This window comes from Schistocerca piceifrons, chromosome 8 (assembly GCF_021461385.2).
Source record: "Schistocerca piceifrons isolate TAMUIC-IGC-003096 chromosome 8, iqSchPice1.1, whole genome shotgun sequence".
Lineage (NCBI taxonomy): Eukaryota > Metazoa > Arthropoda > Insecta > Orthoptera > Acrididae > Schistocerca > Schistocerca piceifrons.
Genome location: NC_060145.1, coordinates 431,013,718 through 431,033,975, shown reverse-complemented (window position 1 = coordinate 431,033,975; position 20,258 = coordinate 431,013,718). Strand labels below are relative to the sequence as shown.

At 45.4% G+C, this 20,258-nt stretch overlaps 1 protein-coding gene across 1 annotated transcript in view; it reads right to left on the bottom strand.

The window, feature by feature from the left end:
* Positions 1-19,338, bottom strand: part of LOC124712424 (protein takeout-like) — a 59,038-nt gene extending 39,700 nt beyond the window's left edge. The window contains exons 1-2 of the mRNA XM_047242717.1: positions 19,062-19,338; positions 1,545-1,637 (exon numbers count right to left, since the gene is read on the bottom strand). Of these exons, the coding sequence (XP_047098673.1) occupies positions 1,545-1,637; positions 19,062-19,338 (370 nt within the window). The remainder of the gene's footprint in view (positions 1-1,544; positions 1,638-19,061) is intronic.
* Positions 19,339-20,258: the final 920 nt, after the last annotated feature.

The window sequence follows — 20,258 nt, the reverse complement described above, 5'->3', positions numbered from 1 at the left end:
ATCGTGCTTGAGCTTTGTTTGACATCCCACTACTGGGACACATTATCACAGCAAACCCTTTTAGCCTCAGCAGAAAATGCTTGTATAAAGCTAGGTCAAAACATTTCTCAAAAAGTTAAGCACGCAGTGAATTGCGGAATTATCTATACATCTTTTAGCTGATACACGACTTAGAGGAAATTCGTTCGTTGAAATGACATTGTCAACCTGTAATAAGTTTTTATCAAGATAGTAAACTATGAGGTTCTTTGCAAAAGGAGGTGTGGTAAAGAGTGACTAGAAGAAAGGGTAGAATGATTGGACATGTGAATTTCATGAATCAAAGTGTCCTGGTAGATGGCAAAAATTGTAGGGGAAGAGAGAGATTGTAATTTGTCAAAGAAATAACCGGGGACGTCGGGTACAAGTGCTACTATCAGATGGTTGGCACGAGTCACGAAGAACCGCACCAAAGCAGCCAAATGACTGCTGAAACAAAACAAAAATATAGTTTAAAGTCATGACTAAGGAAACTGGCATATATTTCATGGAGAGATATATCGTTGGTGAGAGTAAAGGAGAGTAAACAACTTCATTTTTAACGAACGGTGTTTTTGGGCAACTGCCGTCTAAGAATAACAAGAAAAAAGACTAAAATAATGGTGACAGATGAATACAGAACACAAATAAAGAGAAACATTAAGACAGGAAATACAATACTAGTGCAAGTAAACGAACTTTGATGCTGAGAAAGTACGATAAGCATGACGAAGAAGTATAATGGATATTAAAATACTAAGCATAATACCGAAACAAAGCTAGAAACATAAAATAAATTTTCAACAAACAATCTCGTCAATATAGAAATAAGAAAATAATTCAGAGAGACATTTATTTGGAGCATTTTAAGTTATGCTTTTGAAAGGTGGATACCGAGGAAACACGAAAATAAAAAAGCGCTAGAGATGTGGAAGTGGAGAAGAGCAGCAAAAACAACCTAGCCTGAAACAAAATCCATTGGACAAATACTAAAAGTATTTAAAGATAAAATAACATTGATTAACATTATAAAGAGAAGACAATTAAATTAATTGGACACCTAATGCGACACGACGGCTTCCTATAAAAATTTTTAAATGGAATGATTCTGGTAAAAGTCAAAAGGCTTTCCCAGAACACTCGTATAAAATTTTATTAGCGAAGTAAACTGCAGAAACTGAAACAAAATGGCAAAGATGCCGGCAGAAAGAGAAGAATGCCTACACCAACATGGTGCTACGTTTACAAAACTTCATAATGCTGAAGCAAAGCGTGCAAAAATGTATTAACATCCTGTTGTTAGAAAGCGTCTGATAGCAGGACGTGATTTGTGTCTCGTGATCAAATAGATCGGCAAAACAGGTGGAGGGCAAGAGTGAGAAGAGGAATGGGTGAAGTTGCTCCTGAGGTTGGAAAGAAGGCTCACGCCACTCCCTCCCAACACGTCTCGCCTGAGTACGCATCTCACTCAGACTTTGAGGACGCTCCCCACCATACACACAGAGAGGTATGAGTAGCTACGGTACCTGGCGGCAGATGCTTGATCACGTCCTGCAACGCAGCCGTGAGACATTTCCCCATGTCAGGGGCATTCCTCTTGCACACGGCGAACTCGGCGGCTGGAAAAACAACGTAACAGAGTCAGCAGAGTTGTGTAAAGCACTGCAACATAGGAAATTACACCTTAAATACATCTACACAAAGCTACTGTATTGCTAATGGTCTGTCACTAAAAGAAGGGTTACATTTCTTTGGACCTATTTGCGGAATCAGCTATTAAAAGGGCAGATTCGGCAAAGAAACCGCAGCTTTAACTCGAAACACTCACAATATTTCGCAAATAGTTCAGAAAATTTAAACGCGATTGTTACTAAAAAGAGGGAGCCATAAAAACATAGCCGTAAATAGTCGATGGGCTTACTGTATAGAACGTATTAAAAAGTTAGTTATTCATGACGTCTTGTCACCCTGAAAAAATAGTTACTTAATAAACTTTTTGTGCTATAACTCGGTAGTAAGACCTGTACACTCTGGAGTGCCTTATTTTAAATGAAAATGGAAGCTTCAAGAACTCGAAAAGGAAGAAAGACAGAATCAGAGGAAAATACTTAGACCGCACAAACTGCTGAATGGGACATGGAACAAGAGGAAAAACGAAGAACTCTGGAAGTACACTGAGAAGACCGCCAACACAATGACGAGGCGGAGGTTGAAATTTTACGGACACCTACTAAGGATGGATGAACGCAGACTGACCAGAAGGATCTTCAACTACATCATGGGGTTAAAAGCCACATCTAAAAGAGTGGATGAGGTGAAGATACCTCTCCTCAAACCAGAAAAGAACCGCACATGACCCCGTAGTTACCGGAGCGTCGCCTTTACGAGCGAATGGTTAACCGACGTCTCATCTGGCTGTTAGGTACAAGGCATCTCCTTAGCCGCTCTAGTATGGATTCTGGAGATTTCAGACCAGTGTCGACAACCTGACACTGGTAGAGGCGGCTATCCACCAGCCTTTACTACGTAAACATCACTGAATCGGCTTCTTTTTCGATATCAATAAGTCATACGATTCTACTTGGAGACAGAATATTCTCGTGCAGCTCGATGTGGTCTGTCCTGATTAAGCGGCTTTTTAGGTCTCGAGTTGGTGACGTTCTGTCGGATCATTTCGAGCAGGAGACCATTGTTCTTCAGGGTACTGTTCCAAGTCTTACCCTTTTTGCATAGCCATAAACAGTATCACGCGTACGGTAAGGAGCCCGGTACAGTGGTCCTTGTTTGTGGATGATTTTGCTGTGTTCTATTCCCCCTCCAGTGTTGCAACAATGACTCGTCAGTTGCAACTTACAGTGCAAAGATTAGAGGAGTGGGCTGCAAAGACGGGTTTTCAGTTATCTGCAGATAAGGGTGTTTGTGTTGATTTTAATCGTTCTTCTCGTATTTTTAATTTATCTGACTTCCATTTAAGGGATACCATTCTTCATTTTAAAGATCGGTAATGTTTCTGGACCTCATTTTTGACACCAAACTATCGCGGTTATCACACCTGAGTGACCTGAAAGCCAGAACCCAGAAGGCGCTAAATACTGTAAGGTGCATTAACCACACGTCTTGGGGAGCAGACAGGGTGCGTCTACTCCAGTTTTATTACGCTTCTTACGCTTCTGTGCGTTCACGGCTAGAGATGCGCATTATATGGGTCAGCGAGGCCTTCTTATCAGACTATTATTGATGCTATCCACCATGAGGGGGTTAGACTGAACGCAGGTGCTTATAGGACCAGCAGTGTACCCAGCCTCTGTGCTGAGGCTGGGGAACCACCACTTACCATTCGGCGGCAGCTCCTCACGTCCGTCAGGCGTGTCAGATCCTCGCTACTCCCACTTCCCCAACATTCCATACCGTTGTTCGTCCAGCTATGGAACGTCTCTTTACGAATCGTCCACTGGCAACGAGGCCATTTTGGACGCGTGCGAAATGTACGCAGGAGTCACTTGGTGTGGAGCAAATACAACCCCAAATCCAGTGTTTCAACTGTCTGCCACTCTGGTTACTGCAGGGGACCAGCGTCATTTTAGATTTAGTGCAGCGCAGGAGACATTTCCCTCCTGCATATCTTTTGAATACATTACTTAAGGAAATTTTAACTGTGCACCACACATTTACAGCCATCTATACAGATGGTTGAAACAGGGGGACTCTGTTGTTTTTCTTGACCGTGTCCTGAAGGTCTGATTGCCTCAAGACTTTACTGCCTTCGATCCAAAATTATGAAACTACACGATTTTGCGGCATAGCCATAAATCGGATCACATGTACGGTAAGGAGCCCGGTACAGTGCTCCTTGTTTGTGGATGATTTTGCTGTGTTCTATTTCCCCTCCAGTGTTGCAACAATGACTCGTCAGTTGCAACTTACAGTGCGAAGATTAGAGGAGTGGGCTGTAGGGATGAGACGGAATTCGAGTCCTTAATTCATTGCCTTTTCCGATTCTCTGAGTGCCCTTCTCACTCTACAACGCTTGTACCCTCCAGATAAAGTGCTCCAGAATATCCAGGATGCCCTCCTCCAACTACAACGGCAGGGGAAGGAGATGTCTTTCTGCTAGGTGCCAGGGAGATGAAGGGTCTTGCGTCGATGGGATGATGAATGGCTGGAAGTGACACGTAATAAGCTCCGTCTAGTAAAGCATACAACGCGGCCGTGACGTATTTCCTTTCATCTACGTCGATGGGACGAGTTCTTCCTTACTCATCCTTGCTGAGGCCACAGTTCTATGACCCATTGGTTCCTATTCCGGCGAGAGGACCCTCCTATGTGTGGTGTTTATGGCGTACAGATTACTGTGTGTACAGATCTGACCTCTATCGTCAGTAACGCTAAAACGAATGTGGGGCGAGTTTTAAGGTTCTGTGATTTGTCCAACGTACTTTCGAAAATTTTAGGGAGGCGTATTTAATGTGTTAATACGGTGACTGGGTCACTCGTGTTTTTTTGTAAGTGGTGAGCCAGTCACATTTCTCCGTGCCTTTCCTTTAGCTTTTCTGTGGTTTTACTTCTATTTTAATAGCATGTGAAGCACCTTTCGACCCTTATCTGTTGTATTAAGGTCTGTGAGATAAAGTGATTCTGTGGGTCAACGCGAGTTAGATGGTGGTAAGTAAATAAATGTGTGTCATGTCATAGGTTTCCTCCTTAATGTATGATAGCAGTTTCAGTCATGTTACCCACATTCGTTTCTTTTAATATACACTGCCGTTTGTAAAAAGTGCGACATGGAGAAGGAATTACCCGAATAGCGTCACACTTGGTGGAAGTGGCGACAGGTGTGCAAGCAATGCGTGATACGTTTTGCTGCGAGATAGGGTACACGTAGGCCGAGCAGAGCCCTCTCGTGTCGGTCCGACAGGTTCGGTGTTGCGCCTAGTGTAGTCGGTGCAGAACTGTCACACAAGGTGTAAACAACACAGTGACGTCGACGGCAAAGGGAGCCATATCGGCATGTGGGCGAGTTCGAACGGGTCAGAATGATCGGTGTGTGGGAAACGGGGTTGTCACACCGTGACGTTTCGGCTCGCACAGGGCGTGCTCCCCCCCTGCGGGTTCGGGGGTTAGAATAGGCCCGCGGTATTCCTGCCTGTCGTAAGAGGCGACTAAAAGGAGTCTCAAACGTTTCGGCCTTAATGTGATGGTCCCCATTAGGGTTTGACCTCCATTTTTCCAAATTCCCCAGAAGTACGAGCCTTTTGGGGAAGGACACCTTACGTGGTGGTGCACCATCAGTCCTCTGTGCCCAAAGGCCTTGGCACTCTTGATCGTCTTGGCGTCGTCACTGCACCCTCCATCCGTCATTTTGGGCATACACACCTGATGGATTGTGTACGTAACGCCCTTAGTGCGTCACCATCTGCACCCACGATCACCACTATGGACTACCCATGGCACCAAAAATCCAGCACGGTAGCCAGCCCGTTGTGGTGGGGTCGTCATGTACCCTCTAGGTTGTAGCCCCCTGACAACACAGGGATCGTACTGCCGATGCCTGAGCTAACACCTCCCCACGTAAGCCAAGGGGTCGATGCTCGTCTCTCTGGGGCATCAGGACTCCTGGCAACGGCCATCCTGCCAGGTGGCCTTTGCTGTAGCTGGGTGGCGCCCGTGGGGAGAGCCCCTGGTCGGAGTGGGTGGCATCGGGGCGGATGCCCCGCAATGAAGCGGGTGAAGTCTCAATCCGGTGGTCGCACGACCGCCAACGTCTCTAAGCGTGGTAAGACAGAATTTAATGCTGTGACGTATAACCCCAAGTCGTTCCCTTCCCTAGCCACGCCATGGGAGGAACGTAGGGCTGCGGACAGACAGGAGCCGTATTCACCGCGATACCTTGTGTGCAGCAGAACTGATGGGGATTCGTTTTTCGGGACTAAGCCTCTCTTCTTTGTTCACCATCTTGAAGATAAGTTTGGGGAAGTGGCATCTGTTTCCAAAATGAGGAGCGGGGCTATTTTGATACAAGCAGTTCCATCTGCACAGTCACGAGCGTTACTCGCCTGTGAGAAGCTCGGTGACATCCCCGTTCATGTCACTCCCCATAAGTCCTTAAATTTGGTCCAAGGGATTATTTTTCATAATGATCTTCTGCTACAGTCTGATGACGAGCTACGGGAGAACCTGGCACGACGAGGTGTGGACTTTGTCCGTCGTGTCTTTAGGGGACCCAAGGATAATAGGGTCGCTACCGGTGCCTTCATCCTGGCCTTTGAGGGTGACTGCTTGCCTGAGAAGGTCAAGGTCATGATCTACCAGTGCGATGTCAAGCCCTATGTCCAACCCCCTATGCGATGCTTCCAGTGCTGGAAGTTCGGATATATGTCCTCCAGATGCACTGCCAACCCCACGTGTCGTGATTGTGGACGACATTCACATCCTAATGCTCCATGTGCTCCGCCTCCCACCTGCGTTAACTGTGGGGAGCATCATTCTCCCTGCTCTCCAGACTGTGCAGTCTACCAAAGAGAGCGGAAGATACAAGAAATTAAGACCCTGGACCGTTTAACTTACCAAGAGGCAAGGAAGAAGCTAGACCGGCTCACCCCCACATCTATGTTGAGGAGTTATGCTGCTGCAACTCTGCCGCCACCGGTTCCTGCAAAGACTCCCTTCTCAGTTGGCCCACAGAACAGTAAAGTTACGCCTGCCCCACCGCTGGTAGGGGCCACTGCCCCCAAACCACCCGGTTTGGGGGCAGTGGACCCCGAACAACTGGGGACATCCATCCCCACCTCTCAGCCGGAGAGGCACCAGCCTCCTCCGGCTGCTCAGTCGGAGAGGCGAGAGCCTCTTCCGGCTCCTCAGCTGGAGAGGCAACAGCCTCCTCCGGCTCCTCAGCTGGAGACACAACAGCCTCCTCCGGCTGCTCAGCCGGAGAGGCAATAGCCTCCTCCGGCCTCATTCGTTCGGAAGGGGTCCCTTGGGCGAGTCCCTTCCAAGGATTTTACCAGTGTCTCGCTAGACGCTAGCCAGTGGCTGAGGAAGCCACCAGCTGCTGGTCGAAGGGCTTCATGCTCTTCCTCTGTTCCTGACAATGCATCCGGAAAGCCCTCCCAGCATTCGAACCCTCCTCCCAAAGACAAGAGAGAGAAGAGGAAGCTCTCTAAGAAGCCTAAGGACCCAGTGGTTCCCGCGCCAACGCTTCCTGTCAGCTCAGCCTCTGAGGATGAGGTCGAGCTCTTTGCGTCCCCAGATGACCTCGATCTCGCCGTCTCAGAAACGATGGCAGTTGCGACGTCAGTCACTCAGTCGGTGGCAGCATGTGACTCTGTGAAGTAATTTGCTTTTTCAGTACCTTCATGTCCTTACAGGACACGCTTTGTACGATCCTCCAGTGGAATTGTGGCGGATATTTTAGCCATCTCCCTGAGCTACGACAGCTTCTAAGCCTGACACCTGCTTTCTGCATTGCCCTCCAGGAAACCTGGTTCCCGGCAATGCGGACCCCTGTCCTTCGTGGATACAGGGGTTATTACTGCAACTGTAGCGCTTACAATCGTGTGTCAGGTGGAGCCTGCGTGTATGTCCTTACCTCTGTATATAGTGCTCCTGTGCCCCTTCAAACATCATTAGAAGCTGTGGCTGTACGCGTAAGGACTACCCAGGACATAACCGTCTGCAGCGTCTATCTCCCTCCAGGTGGTACAGTCTCCCTGACCGAATTGGCTGCACTTGTCGCCCAACTCCCCACGCCTTTTCTTCTCCTGGGGGATTTTAACGCCAACAATCCCCTGTGGGGTGGAACGAAGGTTACTGGCCGAGGCAGAGAGGTCGAGAATCTCATCTCCCAACTCGACCACTGCCTCTTAAACACTGGCGCCGCCACACATTTCAGTGTGGCGCATGGCACGTTCTCGGCCATAGATCTGTCATTGTGCAGCCCAGGGCTTGTACCATCGGTCCACTGGAGAGTCCATGACGACTTGTGTGGTAGTGACCATTTTCCCATCTTCCTTTCACTACCCCAGCGTCGCTCCCATGAACGCTTGCCTAGATGGGCATTTAGCAAGGCAAACTGGGAAACGTTCTCCTCTGCTGCCACTGTTGACTCTCTCCCCCACGGTACCATCGATGTGGCGGTTGAGACACTGACTGCAGCGATTGCTTCCGCTGTGGAACGTACCATTCCTCATTCATTAGGGTGCCCCCGGCGAAAGTCAGTGCCTTGGTGGTCTCCAGAGGTCGCTGAAGCCATTAAAGAACGTCGGCGGGCTCTTCAGCGACATAAGCGGCACCTGTCTTTGGAGAACCTCAGTTTATTCAAACGTCTCCGTGCTCAGGCACGGCGGCTCATCAAAAGGCGGAAACAGGAGTGCTGGGAGAGGTACGTTTCCACCATTGGTTCCCGTACTTCACCCTCCCAGGTGTGGATGAAGATTCGGCGCATCTTTGGATTGCAGCACTCTACAGGTGTCGCAGGGCTTACCATCAACGGGGCGGTACCCACCGATGCCGTTGCAATCGCCGAGCATTTCGCCCAGCACTATGTTCGGGCCTCTGCGTCGGGGAATTACCCGCCCGCGTTCCGCGCGCTAAAACGCCAGGAGGAATGCAAACGGCTTTCTTTTGCTTCTCGCCACCCTGAGGCATATAACACACCATTTAGTTTGTGGGAACTCCAAAGCGCCCTGGCACAGTGCCCCGATACAGCCTCTGGGCCAGATGGCATCCACAATCAGATGATCAAACACCTGTCCCCGGATTGTCAGCAGTGTGTTCTTGCCATCTTCAACCGCATATGGGGCGATGGTGTCTTTCCGTCGCAGTGGCGGGAGAGTACCGTCATTCCGGTGCTGAAGCCTGGTAAGGACCCGCTTAATGTGGATAGCTATCGGCCCATCAGCTTGACAAATACTCTGTGCAAGCTATTGGAACGCATGGTGAGTCGACGGCTATGTTGGCTGCTCGAGTCTCGGGGTCTTCTGGCTCCGTGCCAGAGCGGCTTCCGTCAGGGCCGTTCTACCGCCGATACTTTGGTCTTTCTTGAGTCTGCAATCCGCACTGCTTTTTCCAGGCGCCAACACCTCGTCTCCGTCTTTTTCGACCTCTCCAGAGCATATGACACGACGTGGCGGCACCATATTCTCGCCACATTGCACGGGTGGGGTCTCCGGGGCTCTCTCTCCACTTTTATTCAGAATTTTTTATCTCTTCGGACATTCCGCGTTTTAATTGGCACATCCCATAGTTCGCTTCATATCCAGGAGAACGGTGTTCCACAGGGCTCTGTATTGAGCGTGCCCCTTTTCCTTGTGGCCATTAATGGCCTTGCAGCAGCAGTAGGGTCGTCTGTCTCACCCACGTTATATGCTGACGATTTCTGCATCTGTTTCAGCTCTTCCACCATTAGTGTTGCAGAACGTAGGTTGCAGGGAGCCATGCGCAAGGCGCAGGCGTGGGCCCTAGCCCATGGGTTTCAATTTTCTCCTGCGAAGACTTGTGTTATGCACTTTTGTCGGTGTCGAACTGTCCATCCCCACCCTGAGCTCTATCTTCACGATGCCATGCTCAGGGTTGTTGACACTTACCGTTTTCTGGGATTGCTGTTCGATGCCCGGGTGCCACTTAGATAGGAAGAACTGAATATCGCTACATAAAAAGGGAAATGAAAACTCATACGGAAAGGTTTAAGTTCTAATTTTTCCCGTGTGTTATTCGAGAGAGGGACGGTAGAGAAGTAATCCGAAAGTGGTTCGCTGCATAAGACTGTACAGTCATACTCAAAAGTATCCGAACGACCAGAATTGCATTTCGCCTGATTCGCATGCAACCGGCATAACATCTGGTGACAGTTTAAGCTGTGATGTTGAAACTATCGTCATGAAGGTATACTCACACTTTTACATATATACTGATAGAACAGAGAAACTTAAGGAGTTCTGTGATTATGTGGGAACTGAATATATGAATGTAATGTGTCACTCGAAAACTCGCTGGTTATCACTGTTTCCAGCAGTTGAAGAGTAATCCGCCTGTTTGAACCGTTAAAAGATTTTTTCCTAAATGAAGACAAAGCCCCCAAAATATTGGTTCAGTTTTTCAGTAAGTGAAGCCTACTTATGGTTCATTCACAGTCAGCTTAGTACTTTGCAACATGGGATAAAGGAAATTGAGGGAAGCACGAAAAGTGTAATAGAGGTAAATGATGTTTTGAAAAATACTCTGGAAACTGTTACTAAGAGGAGAGAACAGCAGTTAATTTCTTTTAATGTTAAATCTGTCCTTAAAAGAGCAGAAGTATCAGAAGCAGCGGAAAGGAGTTTTAGAGAAGAAGTTAACAAGTTTTAAGACACTTGTGTAGAATATCTCAGCAAGTGGAGCGCCTCATATTTACCCTCATCGCCGGTGTTTGATTGGATGTTACTGAAGAGAGTGCCAAAATGGGAAAGTGTTGAAGAGACAGTTTCTTGTTTGAAGAGTAAAGAGATTGAAACCGATGATTCCATTCTCTTTGATCAGTTCGGGATACTGACAAATGTTGTTGAAAAAAGTCTTCACAAGTGGAATGATGAAAAAAAACAGCATTGGAATGTCATGAGAAGTGGGTCAGGTTTTTTAAAAGCTGTGACTGTCTTCAGCATTACTCTGAGTTGGTAATAATTGCAAGGTATTTATTTGCAATCCCAGCTCATAATGCCAATGTGGAAAGAATATTTTCGTTCATGAATATCCAGTGGACTGATGAAAGAAACAGAATGGAGGTGGACTCTCTTGAAGCAATCCTGCAGATCCTGTACAACTACAAAATGGATTGTGCCAAGTTTTATCACTGTGTCTCAAAGAACAAAGACATGATCAAGAAGGCAGGAGGCAGAGAAAAATACCCTTTTCTCCAAGGACAGTCAATTCCATCTACAAGTGCTCAGTAATATTAAAGCTCATGTTAATACTAATTGATTAAAAGTTGAATTGCTGTAAAATTTTGTAAAATTGTAATACATTTCTTTATTACTGTATACGTTTATTAAATGTCATTAATTATACAGATAATCTAGATTATATCAATCTTTTATATCCTCTTATTAGTTATAATAATCGGGTTAGCAAAATGTATCAACATAAGATTAATATTTAAAATTAAGAAACCCGGGTACATGTGGAATGAGCTGTCCATTGGCACCCGGGTGAATGTGTCCCGGTTTTCAGCGAAAATAATTTGATCACCCTAACTTAGCCTCGCCAGGGCAACTGAGTAGCTTCTTGATTCGGAAGTAGCGGCTCCGGTAACGAAAGTGTGCTGACCACATTCCCCTCCATATCCGCACCCAATGATAGACTGAGGAAGGCACGTCTGTCTGTCGGTATTGTTGGGTCTTCTAGGCCAGTTCGTAGGGGAGAGAGAGAGAGAGAGAAAAGATGAAGTACAGTAGTACTCAAAAGTATCCGGACGACCTGAACTGCATTTCGCCTGATTCGCATGCAACGGGCATAACGTAGCTGTCTAGCAGGTCCTCTAATCGCTCCTTGGTACAGTCGTTTGACTACTGAAAATGGTTCCAACAAGTCACCACTAGAAAACACTGCTCTGTATCGCAGTAACTCAAGATAAGACTGTCCTTAAGGCTTGTAAGCTCACATTTATTACAATAAATGACATACCTGAAATGTTACCACTCTGATTATTACGTCAGATAGGTAATGCACGTAGTAAGTTCGTCGTATTCGTGATTTCCTCTTCAAAGTAACATACAGTACTTATTATTTAACACAAAATGACATTAAAAATTTAAGTTATCCACGACCAGCTAGTTGAGAATATGTATGAACTTCAAATGTCGCGACGAACCCTCTCGTTCTGCATATGGATTCAAACCCAGGTCAGGCAGACTAAGCAAAGATTTCGTGACTGACGCAAACTAACAGTCATTCCTGATTAGGCATACAGAGAGTGATATACCTCGATTTTAGACAGTATCAGTTAGCAAATATCAACTTTAAATTACATAAGACAAACATTTTTAACGGACGCGAATTCCTACCCAGCATATATTGTCCCTGTTAACGAACTACGAGAGATGTTAAATATTGCTTCTTCACAAGTAACTTACTTGAAGGGTCGTGAGGCAAAGCTTTGTGTTGGACAGGGATTCGAACCCAGAACCTAATCGGATTGATATCGAAGCACAACCAACTGTGACATATCGGATTTTCTCGGCAGTAGCTAGATGTTTTAACTGAAATGACGAGACGAAACATTAATTTTTTCCTTCCCAGGGCTCCAACCCGGCACCTACCGCTGTTATATTCTAGAGAAAACGAACGTTAAATATGGGTTTGTTGCACCAGCAGCGACATGTGAGCATGTTTGAACTAGAAATAATATGACGAAAGGTTCAGTGCTCACTGGGAATAGAGCCCCACACATATCGTTGTTGACTACACACAAAGAGACGTCAGCTACCGAATTTTTCTCCACCAGCAGCTCGGAATAACATCTTGAACTTACAGTGATCTCGCAAATAGTTCTGTGTCCCACTGGGAGTCAAAAACGTCAGATATCGTTAGTGCTGACAACGAATGAAAAAACATTAAAAATCAAAATTATTATCCACCAGCAGATAGGTGTTCTCATGTTAGAGCCTGATAATACATAATGAAATCTTTAGTGCCGGGCCAGGATTCGAACCCACTCACGCGTAATATGTGGAAATGTTGAGGAATCTGCAGTTTTGAACAAACAACAAATTGTAGCCGAGCTGTATTGTCACGAAGGGATCAAATTCCGCGTTAAGGGCGGTCTGAGTTGCATTCTCAGCTCAGAACCAATTTTACCGACATACAGAAGCTCAGATAAAAGATGGAATAAGTGTCCTGTGACCCTACATAGCGTTTGTTTCGTCACTATAAATAAATAACTAGTATAAGAAAGGTTACTGGTGATAGAGTTTCTACATGTCGCCACTCCAGACTTTATTGTGGTTCAACCTGACGTCTACCTGGCAGAGAAGGAATATCATCTTTAATGTGAACTTCAAACCAAACTGCCATTATATCTTCTTCACTTGGTGTAGCCAGAAGAGAATGGAATCTTTCTCTCCCTATCACAAATTATTGACAGAAGTGGGAATCGAACCCAGACCATAGGTATAAGAACCTATCATCAGTCCAACAGACCACCAAATCCTCTTTTCCATGACTCATTTTTCTATTGTAACACCGTTGCGCCACACTGGATGAGAATTCTGACACACAGGCTCCCTGTAGTAAATTGCAGCATGTTCAGTAAATTCTTTTACTTGGTTGACCGAATCACTATGAACTAGCTGCTTCGGCTACCCAGTGCATACATTCGACTCTATTTTGTAATCACCGAAATAAAATCACGTAACTGCCACCTACACAGAACCGCCAACAGTGTAGGATGCAGAAATTTAAATATGAAGTGTTCCTTTCCACTTGAGCTATTCTATCTGTTTGTAAAAAACGTCGTGCAGCGCAAAAGAAAAGCTGTAACTGTTTCTCTCAGAAGTCTAGACCCGGCCATTTGCATTATCTCGCAGTGCTGCGGTATGCAGAAGTTCTGGAGGACTTGTTGTTCAGCTCTGGAGCTATTGTAGCTATGTCTCAGCTAGTAGCGTAATGGTAAGTGTCGTGCACGCATAGATGAGATGTCGCGAGTTCGAATACATTTACTGCCAAATTTTTTTAAAACTCAATTCTGCTGTCTGCTGAAGTTACCAAACTAATGGAACGTTGAACATAATTCCCTTCACTTCTCAACCCAAAATAATCGCATGAGAAAAAAGGGCTAACTTCTGTGACATTTTGTTCTTTTCAGGTTTAATAGACAGCCAGGCGGCAAATACATCTCGAAGCTTTTGTATTATGTATGGCGAGAGTGCATACAGTAATAAAGAAATGTATTACAATTTTACAAAATTTTACAGCCATTCAACTTTTAATCAATTAATATTAACATGAGCTTTAATATTACTGAGCACTTGTAGATGGAATTGACTGTCCTTGGAGAAAAGGGTATTTTTCTCTGCCTCCAGCCTTCTTGATCATGTCTTTGTTCTTTGAGACACAGTGATAAAACTCGGCACAATCCATTTTGTAGTTGTACAGGATCTGCAGGATTGCTTCAAGAGAGTCCACCTCCATTCTGTTTCTTTCATCAGTCCACTGGATATTCATGAACGAAAATATTCTTTCCACATTGGCATTATGGGCTGGGATTGCAAATAAATACCTTGCAATTATTACCAACTCAGAGTAATGCTGAAGACAGTCACAGCTTTTAAAAAACCTGACCCACTTCTCATGACATTCCAATGCTGTTTTTTTTCATCATTCCACTTGTGAAGACTTTTTTCAACAACATTTGTCAGTATGCCGAACTGATCAAAGAGAATGGAATCATCGATTTCAATCTCTTTACTCTTCAAACAAGAAACTGTCTCTTCAACACTTTCCCATTTTGGCACTCTCTTCAGTAACATCCAATCAAACACCGGCGATGAGGGTAAATATGAGGCGCTCCACTTGCTGAGATATTCTACACAAGTGTCTTAAAACTTGTTAACTTCTTCTCTAAAACTCCTTTCCGCTGCTTCTGATACTTCTGCTCTTTTAAGGACAGATTTAACATTAAAAGAAATTAACTGCTGTTCTCTCCTCTTAGTAACAGTTTCCAGAGTATTTTTCAAAACATCATTTACCTCTATTACACTTTTCGTGCTTCCCTCAATTTCCTTTATCCCATGTTGCAAAGTACTAAGCTGACTGTGAATGAACCATAAGTAGGCTTCACTTACTGAAAAACTGAACCAATATTTTGGGGGCTTTGTCTTCATTTAGGAAAAAATCTTTTAACGGTTCAAACAGGCGGATTACTCTTCAACTGCTGGAAACAGTGATAACCAGCGAGTTTTCGAGTGACACATTACATTCATATATTCAGTTCCCACATAATCACAGAACTCCTTAAGCTTCTCCGTTCTAGCAGTATATATGTAAAAGTGTGAGTATACCTTCATGACGATAGTTTCAACATCACAGCTTAAACTGTCACCAGATGTTATGCCGGTTGCATGCGAATCAGGCGAAATGCAATTCTGGTCGTTCGGATACTTTTGAGTATGACTGTACAGTCTTATGCAGCGAACCACTTTCGGATTACTTCTCTACCGTCCCCCTCTCGAATAACACACGGGAAAAATTAGAACTTAAACCTTTCCGTATGAGTTTTCATTTCTCTTTTTATGTAGCGATATTCAGTTCTTCCTATCTAAGTGGCACCCATCAAACTATTTTGCAAATCGGCAGGGAAAGCTGGTGATTGAAATTTCGTTAAAAGATCTCCCTGTGTAAGTAGTTTGTTTGGGTTTTCTTATTGGTAACGTCACGTAGCGCTCTGTATGGAAATCACTGGCTGTGCTGTGTGCAGTCTGTGGCTGGTTGGCATTGTTGTAATATTCGCTATTGTAGTGTTGGGCAATTGGATGTGAATAGCGCGTAGCGTTGCGCAGTTGGAGGTGAGCCACCAGCAGTGGTGGATGTGGGGAGAGAGATGGCAGAATTTTGAAAGCGGACGATCTTGACGTGTGTCCACCATAAAGAGTAAATGTGTAATATTGAATATCATGAACTGATATATATATATATATATATATATATATATATATATATATATATATATATATGATAACTTTTGAACATTATTAAGGTAAATACATTGTTCTCTATCGATATCTTTCATTTGCTAACTATGCCTATCAGTAGTTACTGCGTTCAGTAGTTAGAATCTTTTTTTCAGCTGGCAGTACTGGCGCACGCTATATTGCAGCAGTTTGAGTAACGAAGATTTTTGTGAGGTAAGTGATTCATGAAAGGTTTAGGTTATTGTTAGTCAGGGCCATTCTTTTGTAGGGATTATTGAAAGTCAGATTGCGTTGCGCTAAAAATATTGTGTGTCACTTTAGTGTTGATCAGAATAGGTAAAGAGCGAAATGTCTGAGTATGTTCAGTTCTGCTCAGCTGTTTGAAAAACAAATAACGTAAGAGGTTCATCAGCACAGTAATTCATCAATTTTTCTAAGGGAATGTTTTACCTGCAATGGAAAACGCCTTTGTTTTTACTTTCCCAGCTAGCTTATCAGACTCGTGACAGTCTCTCTCCTGTTTCGTGATAATACAAAACGAGATGCCCTTCCATGTTGTCTACATCATCCGCCAATCCTATCTCGAAAGGACCTCAGACTGCACTGCAGTATTCAAGAACAGGACTGACAACTGTTAACTTCCTGAGAGAAAATCACGAATGCAGTCCTACAGCTGAAAAGATCTTCATGTAAGCATTTTGATTAGAAGTCGCCTGTGAGCAGTGGTGTGGAGTTCCCTCTAGAAATCTAGATATGTGGAATCAACGTTGACCCTCTGTCGATAACGCTTGTTACTTCGTGTGAATAAATAAGTAGGTGTGTATCACAAGGACGGTATTTCCTTAGTCTGTACTGGTTGTGTGTCAATAGATTGTTTCTTTTTTCCCCGAGCTATTTGACGGTACATGTTGTTTTTTTTTTGTTTTTGAGTCCTCTCTTCCGCAGTCGCTGCCTTTCCAAATAATATGGGGATTTTGCTGTCTTTTGCGCCTATATAAAGTCACATTTAGACCGCACGTGTTTTACTTTACTGAAAACCATCTTCAGTCTACTCTTCCCGTTTCTTACATCATTCTTATGTGTTTTTGCAACGCACTGTACCGCACCTGCCACTAAAATTTTCTTTTTGGGAAGATCCACATTTCAGTCGAGGTGGAGACACAGACTGAATGTTTTGAAAATAATTGATAGTCCGGGCAATCACACAAATTTCAAAACGAAATGACCTGCTGTGTTCAGGTCAAAAAGCACATACCAATACCAATCAGGTTTCTTCCAGAGTATGCTGATGCACTATCCTCATCCTTAGCAATCAAATACAACCGTTCGCCCGACACAAGATGTGTACGACAAGAATGGAAAGTTGCTCAAGTCAGATCAATACACAAAAAAGGAAATGGCAGTCATCCGCTGAATTAGAGATCCGTATTGCTGACGTAGATTGCAGTAGGATTTTGGAATATATACTGTGTTCGAATATTATGATCTATCTCGACGGTAACGGTCTATTGTCGCACGGTCAATACGGTTTCAGAAAATCTCTGTTTCTCGTGGAAAACAACTAGTTCTTTATCCGCACGAGGTAATAAGTGCCATCGACAGGGGACCTCAAATTGATTCCATATTCTAGATGAGAAAAGAGTGGGGTCATCCACATGACTACAAAAAGAAAGCCATTAAATTTCAATTATACGATAAACCTCACAAACGTAAAGGCTGTCAATTCGACTAAATATTTAGGAATTACAATTAGGAACAACTTAAATAGGAACCATCACATAGATAGTGTTGTGGGGGAGGCAAACCAAAGACAAGGTTTGATTGGCACAACGCTTAGGAAATGCAACAGATCAGAATGTTCAAATGTGTGTGAAATCTTACGGGACTTAACTGCTAAGGTCATCAGTCCCTATGCTTACACACTACTTAACCGAAATTATCCTAAGGACAAACACACACACCCATGCCCGAGGGAGGACTCGAACCTCCGCCGGGACCAGCCGCACAGTCCATGACTGCAGCGCCCTAGGCCGCTCGGCTAATCCCGCACGGATCAGCTAAAGAGAATGCTTTCACTAAGCGTGCTCGACCTATGCTAGAATACTGCTGCGCTGCATGGGATCCTTACCACATAGTATTGACGAAGAACATCGAAAAAGTTCAAAAAGGGACAGTTCGTTTTGTATTATCTCGAAATAGGGGGGCAACGTAGCACAGATTTGATAAGCGAGTTGGGATGGCAATAATTGAAACGAAGGCGTTTTCTTTGAGGCGAGATCTTTTCACGAAATCTGTATCACCAACTTTATCCTCTGAGTGTAAAAATATTTTACTGTCGCCAACGTACATAGGGATAAATGATCATCATAACAAAGTAAGAGAAATTAGAGATCGTATAGAAAGATTTAAGTTTTCGTTTTTCCCACAATATGTTAGAGAATGGAACGGTAGAGAACTAGTGTGGAGGTGGTTCGCAGAACCCTCTGCCAGGCACTTAAGTGTGAAATGCAAAATAATTATGAAAATGTGGATGTAGACGAACGTGGTTCATCCCCACCACTGCCAAAACCACATTGATTGACTTTGTATTGTATTGTCTGTTAACCGGGGACCTAGAAACGACAGGGAGGCTCCGTCTCCGACGCAGCCGCAGTGGTCCACAACCCCACGACGACTGCGGTAGTCCACTTCATCCCTCCGCCGCCCCACACCGAACACAGAGTTATTGTGCGGTTCGGCCCCCGGTGGATTCCCCCCCCCCCCCCCCCCCCCCGTCCCCATGGAACGTCTCACACCAGACGAGTGTAACCCCTATGTTTGCGTGGTAGAGTAATGGTGGTGTACGCGTACGTGGAGAACTTGTTTGCGCAACAATCGCCGACATAGTGTAACTAAGGCAGAATAAGGGGAACCAGCCCGCATTCGCCGAAGCAGATGGAAAACCGCCTAAAAACCACCCACAGACTGGCCGGTTCACCAGACCTCGACACAAATCCGCCGGGCGGATTCGTGCCGGGGACCAGGCGCTCCTTCCCGCCCGGAAAGCCGTGCGCTAGACCGCACGGCCAACCGGGTGGGCTCCTTGATTGATGTCAAATAATGCTTGCCTCTGATTTCGTCCGAAATTCGTGTAACTGTGTCGAACGATAAATTATTTACAATATTTCTCGTTTGGATGTTTTGACTCGTATAGCCACATTCACTACGTTCATCTCGTGAACTGCGAGCCACGAGTCGTAAGAAAAGTCTGAACATCAACGTTATTTTTTGTAACGTTGGAACGCAGTAGAAACTTTGCCAGCTGGGCGTCAGAAACGCGACCGCCAAGGCGGGGCCTATGCACTCCGGCTCTCTACATGGGCCCCGTAGGCACGGCTAGCGACTCACGCAGGTGTGCGGCGTCCGCGGCCAGCAGCAGGAGAGACGCGGCAGCGACGGCGGAGGCGGCGGTGGGCGGCATGTCTGGTGGCGGCGGCGCGCTGGAGGCTTCTGCTGGCCGGGGGCGGCGGTGGAGGCGGCTCTGGGCTGCCGGCCCCCACCTGGGCGTTGGCCGCCGGCCGCCCCTCCAGCACACGTCAGGCGACTTCAGGGGGACCAAGGACAGAGGACTTCTCACCGGCGTCACTGTCCTTCCACTGCTCTCAAAATGTCTTCCTCGCCTCATCTAATTTTCTCATTCCCACATATCCTTTATACCACATCATCAACATTGTGATCCTCATCACTACACCACCACCCGAACCATCATAGCCACCACTACCACCATCTCCGTTCCCGCCATCACTATAATCAACGACTTGCTGATTCGAAGCATGCTCCTTCGGAGTGGTCCACAACTCTACAATACTGAGGAAAATTTGATAATTCTTTTTTTTTTATTTTGTCCATCTCAGTTGCTGGAATATACATTCATATTCAAAAGAAACAGAACACCTTGAACAACTAGAGATAGGACGTTCATATTCACAGGACATGCACATTAGTACGTTCCACTGAAGTGATTATCATTTCAGTCACCTCAGTTCAGTATGTGTCCTCTTGCCTCTTAGACACAGAGTCTGCCATGGGCCCTGATAACCTGTCCCATGCATGACGGCAAGGCATATGGTATTCACCTGGTTGTAAAGTTCATCTTTGACAGTTGACATTGGGTCACACATTTTCGATTGCCGACAAGACTGGTGACTTGGCGGGCCAAGGCGAAAGGCTGACATCCTGTGACACCCAGAAGACACGTGTTCGTGTAGCAACGTGTGGTCGTGCATCGTCTTGCTGCAAAATGCCGTATGGGGTGTTGTGCAGAAAGGGTGTGGCTACAAGTTGCAGGATGTCATTCACTTCAGTCACACTGCTCACAGTGCCTTGGACACGCCCCAACTGTGATTCGTGGTTGTACCCAATAGCACCCCACACCAACGAGATGGCTCTGTATTTCTCATGCGAATGCAGTGACTGTGATGTTACTCCCTCTTTACCATTATCTTCAAACAAACAGAACCTGGATTCGTCCAAAAGCACTATGTAATGCCATTCCTGTCGTAGTGATGTCGTTCCATACACCATTGCTGTCTAGTATGTTTCTCC